Source organism: Ammodytes marinus (assembly GCF_949987685.1).
Source record: "Ammodytes marinus genome assembly, chromosome: 8".
Taxonomy (NCBI): Eukaryota; Metazoa; Chordata; class Actinopteri; order Uranoscopiformes; family Ammodytidae; genus Ammodytes; species Ammodytes marinus.
This window is the reverse complement of record NC_137212.1, coordinates 7,298,535-7,311,776: the sequence shown is the minus strand read 5'-3', so window position 1 is coordinate 7,311,776 and position 13,242 is coordinate 7,298,535. Positions and strand designations below refer to the sequence as shown.

At 41.2% G+C, this 13,242-nt stretch overlaps 2 protein-coding genes across 2 annotated transcripts in view; one reads left to right on the top strand and one right to left on the bottom strand.

Moving 5' to 3' along the window:
- Positions 1–205: 205 nt before the first annotated feature.
- Positions 206–5,792, bottom strand: nasp (nuclear autoantigenic sperm protein (histone-binding)). The gene is made up of 14 exons (XM_080033432.1): positions 5,631–5,792; positions 5,175–5,222; positions 4,953–5,063; positions 4,618–4,698; positions 4,312–4,418; positions 3,339–3,388; positions 3,178–3,248; positions 2,774–2,847; positions 2,466–2,654; positions 2,088–2,242; positions 1,801–1,902; positions 1,610–1,681; positions 970–1,089; positions 206–380 (listed from the first exon to the last, which is right to left on the bottom strand). The coding sequence occupies exons 1-14, from the start codon at positions 5,666–5,668 to the stop codon at positions 345–347; spliced, it is 1,254 nt and encodes a 417-aa protein (XP_079889558.1). The 5' UTR covers positions 5,669–5,792; the 3' UTR covers positions 206–344.
- Positions 5,793–8,985: 3,193 nt separating this feature from the next.
- LOC307253966 (glypican-5-like) overlaps positions 8,986–13,242 on the top strand; it is a gene marked incomplete at both ends in the record, with an annotated part of 50,008 nt that continues 45,751 nt past the window's right edge. The window contains 2 exons of the mRNA XM_080032189.1: positions 8,986–9,166; positions 12,037–12,198. Of these exons, the coding sequence (XP_079888315.1) occupies positions 8,986–9,166; positions 12,037–12,198 (343 nt within the window). The remainder of the gene's footprint in view (positions 9,167–12,036; positions 12,199–13,242) is intronic.

The window sequence follows — 13,242 nt, the reverse complement described above, 5'->3', positions numbered from 1 at the left end:
AATACCTTCTGATCTTTAGGCAGTTACTGTTAATACGAGAATATAAACCAGAGAAGACAGTATAGAGTTGGCAGAAGACCATAAGGACAGTTTTTACACTATGGAACATTTAAAAGTATCACCTAATGACATTTCCCTGCAACAGCTAGTGAGACAATTGTAAAATAAAAAAAGGATTCGATAATACAAACTTACATTTGCAATTTTTTTTTATTATTTTTTTTTAACTACAAGTATACAAAAACAGACAGACAAATCTATGAAAATTATTTACAGAAACAAAGTGTTGACGGTGGAGAGTCATGCTGTGCTGGTTTCAGAGATCAGGGAAGAGACGAGGGGAGTCACGAAGAAGACTTGACTGAGGATGGACTGGTAGGCTGCGGGGGGGGGGGATAAGAAATATTTTAATGAAAAGTAGCAAGAAAGACTTACAACAGAATGGATTCAGTCGTTTGCCGGTCACCTCTACGATTACAAGAGAAACATCTCAGATTGGTTCACGTCTTTTAACAGTGCTGCTCAGTTACAAAAACAACCGTTTCATTTTGCAAACTGAAGGCAGATGGAATACAGAGAACCAGAGATGTGAACGTTTCAAGAATTTCATTTGAAGCAGTCTGACAATTTACAAGAGCAACAACTTCAACTACAGTAGTTGAAGGGACAGTCAGAAGAGCTCTCTGAATGAACAGTATTACCATTTGCTTCTACATCGATCAAGAAGTGAAGTCGAAGCAATGTCGTATAGCTTGTCTCACTGGGTCTTGTGCCTAAACTTGCAGCTAGCCAAGAGGTCACAGACAAATCTCATGTTAAAGATTCCTCCCAGGATATTAAGCCGTGGAACTCCAACCAGAAGCCACATTCAAGTAGTTGTAGTTAGGCTTTGTCCTCAATTGTCACAGCACAATTTTCTTAAGAGTGCCGTCCTGCAAACGTATCATTAGACAGAGGCCTAGCACTCACTGATTTTCCCTTCTGGACTGCATTGCCGTTGCTGGCATTAGAGTCACCGCTGCCATTAACTTCCTGTTTGGCTTGTTTAGCATCAGTGTCCTTTACTGGGCTGTCCTCTTCTGGTTTCCTCTGTGTAGAAACATAAGACCAAGGGGAGGGGGGGGAGAGAAAACTGAAAGCTGCTGTACACCACTGTATTCAAGGCAAAAAATAAAATAAACTGGAGTTGACACTTTTAAAGTGGCAACTGACACCAAGGATCATTGCCACGGTCACATAATCTAGTCATTTTCATGCAGACAAAATCAGCCGATATGACAAGCAGTACCACAACAACCACCTATAGACATGCGCCCACAACTACAGTACAGACAACAGCCCCAACACACAAGCTAGAGATTGACACATCGTCCCAACAACCAAAGCAGGCAAGCACTCTGACCGAGCGACAGAAAGAGAGCGGTGCATGGTCAGCTTCAATGTACAGGTCATGACGCGAGTCAGCTGCAAAGCTCTTTATTCCTTAAATTATTAAAAGGATTGTTTTCTGTGAGCAGAATGGAGCCAAAGGGAAATTGCAATATTATTTATGTTTTTTGTTTTTTTTTAATTTTCACATAATTGGTAGGAAGACATGAGTGGTCCGAACCTTTTTCCTGACGAGGTGGGAGATGTCCGAGGGCTTGGAAGACGTGGCACTGGCATTTGATTTAATAGGGATCTGAAATATAATAAGTTTGGTTTGTTAAGAGATGTTCTATAGTATATTCAGAAATGTTAAAATACAGCAAGCAGGGCATTCACAAGTTTAAGTCATGTGCCCCGATACAATGCATTTACCGTGCTGGCTGGTGCAAATCCTGAAGATGACGAAGAAGCACCAGCACCGTTTTCACACATGAATGCTGAGGAGGAGGAAGAGGAGGAGGTAGATGCTCCGCCCTAAGAGAGGTGAGTCAGTTACATGGGAGCTTAACATTTTGGAAATTGCACTGAAATTGATCATCCATGTGGATTTTTAAGACTGGGAATTTCAGACATTAACGCAACCATAATTCAAACCCGGGCATGTTTTCACCCTCTTAAAAACACAGTTCACATTGTTCCTAGTCCTCCTGTGTACTCACTAGTGTCTGCTTGATGGCCTCGGAGGCAGCAATGGTTGTTCTCTGGCTCTCCTTGGCATCCTCAATCTTCTCTCTGATGTCGGGCAGAAGCTGCTTGAGCTCCTCCATCTCATTCTTCTGTTCTGTGGCCCCACCGAGCGCCTCCTGCAACATGGCTTTAAAAAAATAAAAATAAAAACACACACACACACACACACACACACTTGGATTAATGCAACAGGATTGGTTATAACATTTTCGAAGTTTGAGAGCGTTGAATTTTTCAAAAGTATGTTTTTTTTTAAAGACGATACCACAATTCACATTACACTAAACTTGAGATGGCAATTGAACAGTTCAGAAACTACTAAAAAAAAAAAAAAAACAATGCATTCTTACCCAGACGTGCCTCTATGACCTTAATGGAGCTGTTGTAGTGCTGGATGGCCTGGCTGTACTGGTCCATGTAGCACAGCGTGGTGGCCACATGGTAGTGTGTCTCAGCCAGCAGACGACTGTGGGCCGGCAGGTGCTTCAGCTGCAGGGTGAGACACTCCTGGAAGTCTTCTAGTGCCTGGGGATAGTTACCTGGAGGAGGAGAAATATCAGAAAAAAATAAATCACTCTGATGATGGACAATAAGCACAAGTGGGGGCGGGGGGGCACCCATCCAGCCTGGGAAGTAGAGTCTTCTGCATGAAACCCACCTGATTCAGCGCTGACTTCTCCCAGTTTCAGATAGGTCTGTGCCGCCATCAGTTGGTCGTCTTTGCCTTCCTCTCTGTGGGGACAGATACAACGTTTACCTCAAGAGAAGTTTACTCCATAAGGCCCTTATTGGTGCTTTACATCCCTTTTAATGGGCTTTTACTGTCCGTATAAAAGCCCAACTAGGGACGGGAGGGGAAACTTAATAGATATAAAGTATGCATCACATCAGCTTAATGCCATGTAAATCATATATTTACATACAGTCTGGAATTGTTTGGCGGTGCAGACTTCTGCTTGAAATTGCATTTTCAGTAAACATCTCATATTCCAAATCTTAGGGGACTTGATTTTGTTTTGTTCTCTTTCTCACATTAAATGAATCTCGTAATGTGACCCTCACCTTTTGTAGATAAATTTAGCCACCTCCAGCATCTCCCACGCCAACTGCAAATTCCCAACTTCGTCCTCTTCCTGAAAATGTTGGGGTAGAATTAAGACACAAATCTAGATATTCAAAATGGTGTCGAAGCTATTCATGTATTGTATGGGTCGGGAACTCACCTTCTCTTGTCCATTGCCTTCATCTTCTTCGTCACTGCTGTCGTCATCATCTGTTGAAGCAACAGTAGAAGGATTACACAGGGCCAGGTTTGTCTATAATGCGTTTTAGGTGGAGTCTGCCAGTCTAGAAAATGTTTGTTGTGAAAAAAAAAAAAAAAAAAAATCATTGAACATTTCCTCACGATCAACTACCTGTCCGTACTGTGCGTGTTAAAAAAAAAAAAGTGCTCAAACAGACAAGGCCGTGTCACCTAACATGCTGTCAACATGTTCTCCAGTGTGCTCCCCTTCACCCATTATATCTCAATACCAAACAGGTGCTGGACCCAATCCACCAATCAATGCTCTGTATCCAATCTTCTACTGCCCTCTGGTTCCTCCTCAGCTTCAGGCTTGGATTCTCCATTGGTTCCTTCCTCTGCCTCAGTGTTTTCACCAGTCTGTTCTTTAGAGTCTTCTGCCTTCTCTACCACGGCGGTCTCTTCTCCATCAGGACTTTCCCTCACACCAGTCACAGGACTCTTCTCAGCTCCCTTCACGTCCCCTTTGACAGGGGAACTTGAAGCCTCCACTGATCCGCTCACGGCGTGTTTGACGCCACTTTCTTGTTTCACTTCAGAGTCCTTGCCCTCTCCCTCCACAGACTCCGGCTTGGTCTGCCCAGCCTCAGTCCTTTCCTCCATTGCGTCATACACCTGCTTTCGGAGCTCATCTCTAGTTTGTTCTGCACCAGAGTAGCATGTAAAATATGTATTTTTTTTTATTTTGATGTCAGTTTTACATTGATAAACGTCTCTCAAGGGAAAAAAAAATAATTGTATTCATAAATTGGAGTGAAACTGATCAACCTCCATATTTGAGCTTTTGAAGATATTAAAAATTAAGATTTTAAGCGAACCATTCATTTGAAATGACAGTTTGTTTCTTCAATTAACCACTGCCTGTGAAAATAGAAAAAACACCCGTTACTAACCATCAAGGTTGTTGGCACTCTCGATATTTGAGTTACTAGGCTGCTCCTCTTCCTCCGATTCCTCTGGGACTCCCTCCAGGGCGTTACCAAGGACACTGTTCTCCATCCTAAACAACAAATATAATTTACACTTCAAAATGTAAGCAGGCCTACTGCTCACAAGGAAGGGAAGACGGACAAATACTTGTCACTGTACATCCAATTTCACAAAAAGAAATAAAGTAACGCAATGTAAATCAACTCTACAGCAACATCACCCCATGCAGTATTATGTTCCCAAGCAGAGCAATGATGAGGTTCACAAACCTGGCAAGCTCCAGCAGGGACTTCCCACACAGGAAGAAGGCCTCACCACACTGATATGCTGTGTCCCCGTACTTTGCAGCCCTGGCAGATAAACAGCATACATTTCGAGTGGATTAAGATTAGAAAGAATTTATCCCAAAAATGCATGTCAGACTTCATAAATGTTAGCAATCACAAGGGGGTTTCCATACACAAACATGCTCAACATTGCAGAATATAAGTGGTAATACAATTCAGTGACCAAATAATTTTTTTTTTAAAGCAAAAAGCAAATCAAAACATTAAGAGTGATGCTTTTTCCGTGTTGAATCTGCGTTTCCCACACCAATACTCACAGCATGCCACACGCATCCTGGAAAACTCCGACAGCAGAAACAACATCTCCCATCACTAGATGCTTGTTCCCTGTGCCGATCAGTTTCTTTGCCTCCTCCATGGTGTCAGAACTGAAAGACAAAAACTCGTTATTTTGGTATATTAATATGAATTTGCAATATTGATATCAAGTGAATGAGGCTGAATAATATCAGATACAGAGAAGTTCCCCGTACACTCACCCGTCTGCACCAGCTCCTGCTGATGATGAGCACGGCTTCTCCTCCACACTGCAAGAGTTCAAACCTCAGTTCAGACGAAGTGAAAGCAAACACACACACACGCTGCCTGACCTACTTCTTGAGCACAGCACCACACCTAAGTTTGACTAACATAATTAAAGCCGTTACCATTCCTTGTTATTGTTAGCATAATGAACGTTAGCCTACTACTAGCCTGGGAGAGCGACACAGTGATGTTTTGTTAGCATCGCATACTGAAGCTACCTCCCGGTACAGTTAGCTTAGCATTTCATTGTCACCGTCATTGACCGAAAATAAGCAAAAACCTGCGATATCATACAACCAGAACTAACCACACAAGGTCGCCCAACGCGAGCCGTGTTATTTAGCGTTAGCTCAAGGCTAACTAGCCGGGTTTTGTCCAGCACAGAGAGAAAAAACAAGCGAGAGGTTTACCTCCCGGAGCCCGACGCGGTAGACCTTTCCTCTGGCATTTTCTTTCCTGGAAGATATCACAGATGTCGATAGAGTGGCTGTGGCTCAAAATAAAGAGTCCCAGGTGGTGTTGTATGGCGTGCAGTGACTGCAGTCCAGATAGCCCTCCTATGACAGTCTTTGTTGGCGCGCTTAAATAGAGAAAAGAACGATGCTATTTCCGCTTAACTTGAAACGCGGGAGATTGGATTTAAAGGGGCCGCAGTAGCAACTATTATGGTGCGTTCACGCCCATCGAAAAGAGGGCTCTGGGAAGAAAACATATAATATCTTAAATATTCATTCACCTTCTAGAGAGAAAATAAAGAGACCGCTCCAAATAACCAGTGTATGTTGTTGTATGTTGTTTTACCCTGCCGTATACATGCCAATACGATATTACCGGGCTTTAGTCATGGACCTATAAAGAAGGCTTCAGTATTATCTTATTGCAGTAGTCTTCATCCACATAAACGCCCGTTCCGCTGTGGGGCCCAAAACGGTGATGCCTACTGCAGCAAGACCGTAAGAAAGCCAGACCACAACCACAAAACAATCACAGAAGTAGAAGTGGCAGGACAGCAAGATAATGAAAAATGTAGACTTCTCCATAAGTATTTTGTTGGGGAAGTTATTATGTGCATCCGAGCTTCTGTATGGTTGGGGGGGAAGTTTGAATAAAATATGATTAATAAACATAACCAAGGACCCTGTAACCCAATATCTTAAACTACTTAAACTACTTGGAAAATATTAAAGCATGATTACAAATGTGTCGAAATGACCAGACTCGGCAGAAGACAGAAGGCATAATAGAGACTGTGTCTATGTATCCTATGTCATAAGTAACTTAATGTTATTAATAACTCTAACCAGACATGGACTGCATAATAAACATATAGCGGCTACTTACAAACTTCCTCCGTAATGTTTGCTGCCAGAAAATGGTAAGTGTACTGCACGCCGCCTCTTCAATCTTTGTGACGAAATCTTTGTAGTGGGGAGGCATTTAATTGGGTCAAATTTTGTTAGCGATAATCACGGTGATTTTCTCAGCTCGACCGACAGGCGGCGACGGAGAGCTAGTTTTGCGCAGAGTTAATGTGCAAATTTTTTAAGTTTCGATTTCCAATTGACCTTTGTAAAGCTGGGATCAATTATGTTGAAACATCCGGTAATTATTTTAGTCCTTCAAATTACGATACAATGCTCAACTCAAACCAAGGATAGGCTACACATTAGCCTAATTGAGTTTGGATTTTTAAAGTTTGCCAAGGTGTAGGAAGAGTTTATGCTAAGGCTAGTATGTCCTCTTACCACAATAATTATGTATTAGTCTATACATTTCACTTTAAAGGCAAATATTGACTTTTAAATGTGAGATTAGGTGTAGCCTACATCTGTAATATCACCCCATCGTCCATCGATGCTCATCATAGATTTAGCACGGAGAGAAAAGCCGTGTTTTTCCAAACACTCTTTTCATCCTCGTCCACACTTCGGCATCTTAAACAAGAGTAAGTTACTCGTAACTAGTAACCAAGATTTAAACTGCAGAACTATGATAAACAACCAGCAGACACGGATCTATTTCGTACTACCTGTAAAATGGGGCTTTTATTGTGACATTACCGGAAGCCTCCTTGGCGCAGTAGGCAGCGCGTCAGTCTCATAATCTGAAGGTCGTGAGTTCGAGCCTCACAGGGGGCACATGTTTTACGACATTAGGCTACACTTTGTTGTTTTGGGCATGGGTTTTGGGCGGTTTGGGGCAAATACGGCACTTGTTTTGAGTTCGAGCCTGACAGGAGGCACTTGTTTTACGCATACAGTTGAATGCATAGATAGTAGGCTATAATAAATTGTTTGACCGGTTGGTTTCTTTATAGGTCCATGGTTGGTTGGTAGGCCTGTCCATCGTTAAAACCAGGCTGCAAAATATTAGGCTACCTGCAATGCATTTGCAAATAGTAATTTTCGAGTTTTAGCTTAAGGTTTTCTTAAAGTTGCTTGTAGTAAAATAATGTAGCATACATAGTTAACCAGCTAAATTAGTATTGTTGGTAAAGATAAGTGGTGGAGGAAGTAGATTAATAGGCACCAACACTTTAAAAAATAACCTTATAATTTTAGTAAAAGTGGTAGCTATTTAAGAAACAGTAGCCGATATTGACTAAAATGTACAAGCCTATTAAAAATCAATGTAGGCCTACTCAATGCAAAATAGGTGCATACGGTTCTAATACATAGCATTTTGCAGTGAGGAAAAATAGGATATAGTCTACTGTTGTTGGTTAGTTGAGGTGGATTGGCAGTCCGGTACAATATATAATTTGTTCCATAATGAGTTTTTTCAATTTGGATTAATATGCTGTATGTATAGCCTATGTATGTGGGATATACTATTGGTAGGCCTGTTTAATGTAGCCTATAACACAACATTGAACCGTAGCCTATTTATGATCTAAATGTGTTTTCTAGGCAAACAAAGTCTTACATTTAGGCTACTATAGGCCTATATTTCACTACATTGTATAGGGAAATATTGTTTTTTAACATGATTTCTTCGGCATTTTGTTTTTTTGTGCTTTGTTATTGTTAGATTAGATACTGGAAGCTGTTGAGAGATGGGGACGTGCAGCAAAGGGCCCGAGCCGGAGTCGAACCCCAACCGCTGCTTACAAGTCTCCACACCATAATGCAGGAGCCGAAATAAATTAGTAGGTAGGCTATGCTTTAAGTGACCAGCAGATGGCGCCCATGATCTACATTTAACCCATATTTGCTCATGATTCCTCTTCACTCGCATCGACCAGTCAATGGAGTTTATCTGCAGAAGTTCAGTAAAAACTTCGATAAAAAAACTGCCAAATGACCTAGGTTAGTTAATCGCGAAATCTCTCATGCCAGTTTTGGATGTAGGTAGGCCTATTGTGTCGACAGATTCTATACGTTATTATTGATCAATTAATTCATATGATGATAGCTGTTTTATTGCAGACACACATTTTCACCCACATCATTTATATTTTGTTTTTAAAGTATTTTGAGTGCACATGTAGATTAGATAATCGAGCTGAATTGAGTTTGAGAGAGAGAGAGAGAGAGAGAGAGAGAGAGAGAGAGAGAGAGAGAGAGAGAGAGAGATAGAGAGAGAGAGAGAGAGAGAGAGAGAGAGGTGGGGGGCGGGGGGTGAGCCTGAAACCCTGAGCTCCGGACACACTCACCGGCTGCAGATGAAGTTTTTTCTATCACACTGCACCGCGGGACATTTTTATTTTTTTCAGGAATTCATCTGAACCTTCCAGACTCTCTATCTCCCGACTGAGATGTTGCGATGTTCCGTGCAGCCTTACAAACCGTGGACTTGTTTTGGTTGATGTTCTTCTCTTGTTTAGTGTTTCTGCCGGACACTGGCTGTGGCTCGGCCGATGTGGACAGCTGTCATGAGGTGAAGACAGCCTACATGATGCGCCAAATAGGCCCGGTGGAGCTGGTGCCAGACAGGCCGGGAACAGGTCAGTCAGTCCCTGTGGAAATATCATAGTAGGCCTACAAGCTCCGAACAAGACGAGTCGGCCTATACCATTTGAAAGTAGTCGAATTTTACACGACTATTGTTATGTTGCTCTACTGTATTTTTCTTCAGATAGCCTAGATATTTTAAATTCAAAACATTTGAGTTTATAAGTAAAAATGCAGTTTAAAAAAATCTATTAAGTAGCCTAGTTACAATTAGCTCTACTCAGACATCAAAACATTGTTTACTATAAAGTAAAGTAAGTAAGGTGTATGTCTAGCCTACATATAATATTGTCTGACTTTTGATACTTTAATAAAATACGTGGATACTACTTTTTGCTATTAATATATGGCCTATACTTGAGTTGATGGATGGACTGCAAGTGAGCTTTTTTCCCCAACAAAGTACAGTACCTATATGTTAAATGACAGCTATTTACTAAGCACAGTGCAATAAAGTAGGCTACCATAAAGATTTGTAGAAATTAAAAACGTTTTTTTTTAAATACAGTAGGCTTACCTGTTCTGCTTTTATAAATGGCTAAAATGAAAGTGAAATAAACTCCATGTGGTGTGAACTCATACTTCAACTTAATTGTATCCAGCGATGATATTTTTAAAAACATAACGCCATGTCTTGTGACCTACACAGAGTTTAAACCCATTGCTTTAGAACTGAATGGCCTTTTCCCAAATATAAAGGTCTATCACCATGCAGTATATGACAACACTTCTTAAAGGAGGGAAGCTATTTATGTGGAAAATCAACCTAAATAGTCTGCAGCGCCTTTATAGCTCATGAAAGCATAACTTGGCTGTAAGTGAGTGGTGTTTAAGATGCTGTTTTCTGAATGTAAATGTTCACACGTCTCTCTGCGTAATGTGACAGTCCTGCACATTGAGGAGAGAAAGCAGTTAAATGGGAAATCATACTATTAAATGAGAAAAGACAGCACAATAGCTGATCCCTTGGAATCATTTTGTTGGCAGTAATTACGGATTTCCCCCAAAAGACAAGTGGTGGCTGATACAGATCTCTAATTAACAAACTTTATCTTGTCAGAAACTTCCCTCTTTTATCACAATTATACTGTTCATGAAAACGCATACAAATCAGATTTTTTAATTGTCTAGCTTTAATGCGCAGACACAAGGACATCTGTCCCTGACATTTGTAGATAACCCTCATAAAGCTGCAACAGAATGACAAATCTCAGCTATTTCTGCACAAACCTTTTCTTTTGGGGACATTTCATTTGCCTGTTTTTCGACGAAACAGTCTGTGTGCGCCCTAAGTCTACAAACACTAACATTCTGTGAATTAGATGTAAGGCCCTGAAGCATTCCTACAACATCACTGTTGCTGTAGGAACTGATATTGTGCTATGAGCCTGTGATTGTTAACAGCTATAGTTAACAATATATGGTGGTGACCTTTAGCATTTTTCGGGCAGAGATGATGTCTGCTAAGTATAGATGGTTACCACATCACTGAGTGTTTGAATGTGGTCATGGATGAATTCACTTCAGACTGAGAGATGTCATTTTAAGTGGGCTGTGTATTGTTGAACCAACGGAACAATGTTCTCCTTGACGGACAGATCCGCATGATGATCCACACTCGGACAGTTTTGGTCTTTGCTTTCAATGTGGAAAAAACAAGGCTGTAGTTTGGAAAATGTTGTTAAAATCATCCTAAATGTTCCAACTATAACTAGTTTAAGAACTTTAATTACTATCTCCCCTTAATGTACTGTACCACCACCTGTTATCATGTGACAGAAGTCCACAACACATGATTTCAAAACTGAGTAGACTAATAATAAAGGCAATGTGGTGCAGCTGAGAGATACTATAAGATTTCACTTTCTTACTAGTTTAAAACATCTTTCTTAGACAAGAACTGAAGCTACACAGGTTTGTGAATCATGCGGACTGAGTTAGTGTGAGTTGTTTTTCCCAGACCCTTAAATCTCTGTAGTTCTATTTACAACCAACTTGCTGCCCTAAAGGAGGAATAAAACATATGCTTCACCAATGAAAAGTAACTTTCTGTATTCCACAGTTAATATGAACAACTGAAGTTTGAAAGTTTGACACAGGTCCGGTGGTGGTGGTGTGTGTGTGTGTGTGTGTGTGTGTGTGTGTGTGTGTGTGTGTGTGTGTGTGTGTGTGTGTGTGTGTGTCAGCTGAGACATAGGTGAGGAGGTCCATTCCTCACTCTCCCTTGATCTCAGTCAGCTTCTTGACAGCTTGCCTTACAGCAGTCTATCAAAGTCTGACTGCTGTGCACACACACACACACACACACACACAGACACACACGCACGCACGCACACACACACACACACACACACGCACTTTGATGTGAGTGTCGAAGTGCCACCCGCTGTGTGCATGTCATCATGTTAGGTCCTGTGGCAGTCTCCCAGGAGAATTATTTTTGTGAAGTCAAAAAGTCTTGTGCTCTCAATGCTTTTCAATTGCTGGTCCATTACTGTAATGTTTTAACTAACTTGATTAACAATCTGGATTCTCAATTAGTAATATGATATGGGAAACGGGATTTTTTGATGAATCTTCTTAACCACAGTTTAGGAACAATCTCTAGCTCTGCTCTAGCTCTAAATGTATTAGTAGAATTCATTATGATTTTCGTTTTATCATCTTTTCAGTTACAGTAATCACAAGAAAGTTGGTGAGAGAAAAAGATGAATGGAAATGATGAAACAATTCCTTGTACCCATTCATTATTCTGTGTTGCATGTGATTTAACTTCTCTATACTACTACAGTCACCAGTGGATCCAAAGTGAATATGACTTTCAGGCTTGAAGCTACAGTATATCTTTGCCTGTGTCTGTCAGATGAGTCCCTGCGTGTGTGTGCTCACCCCGGGCCCAGCTGCTGCACCAGTAAGATGGAGGACAGCTACATGACGGCGGTCCGCACTGAGACACAGCAGAAGATGAGATCCTACAGCTTTGAACTCAAGTACCTGATCGCCGGACACACCAAGGCCTACCAAGGTGAGGGAGGCTCATGGAGTAGGAAGACAGAGGTGTAGAATACAGAATACAACACATAGTTAACTAATTGTGTGAATTATTGCAGAGAAAAGCATGTTGGAGAATTAAAAAAAAATGTTTTCCAAATTTTGAAGAATGTTAGTGAGATTGGTTTTAGTTTCTCAAACACATCAATGTGCAGCTTATTTTTCTAGTTTTAAATTCGAATTTGAATTGCCTGTTGGACTTTTAGTTGAGCAATATAAGTTACAGTTTATGAAGACATCTCCTTAGGTGTTTGGGTTATAGAAGATGATCCAAAAAAGTATTGGAAAAATATGCCAAGAATAATCATAAAATAATAATAAAAACAATCATTAGATTTTAGAACTGATCAAAACTATTAAAATGCAGTTTCCATTTGCGCTGTGCTGCGTTACTAATTGTTCAAAAGCCTGTTTTATGTTTAACCAGCACCAATAACGTCTGTGGGCGATTCAACAAGGCAAATCAAAGTGACTTTAATAGCAGTGGTGATTTTGGTGTTTTAACAGTTCTTGTCAAGTGTCTGTGGCCCCCCGTGTTGTTCTCACTTTGTGTGTCCATCATGAAATAGCTAGTTTGTGTCAGGCTGGTGATGGGAGGCCAGTTTATTTTGTGAGGCGCCGCGGTGGCTAGCCAAACAAACAACTGATGTCCGATTGAGTCTTTGAGAGAGCAAACTCTCAGAGGGAGCAGCGGAAAACTTTGTTACAACTCTGCGCTCTCTTTCTCTGTCTCTCAGCCTCTGTTCGCTGCCATAATCAGGTTTTGTTCTTGACCAATGAGAGAGCAGGGGACGGAGAATGTTTACATTCAGGACGTATCCGCAGCAAAGTGTTGTTGCTGTGGGCAACAGCCGGTCTCTAACGGGCTGCTCTGAATAGGAGGAAGAATACTCTGCTTGTCCACTTGTCTCTCAACGCTATTCACCAGTCTGTGTGAGCATGTGTGTGTGTGTGTGTGTGTGTGTGTGTGTGTGTGTGTGTGTGTGTGTGTGTGTGTGTGTGTGTGTGTGTGTGTGTG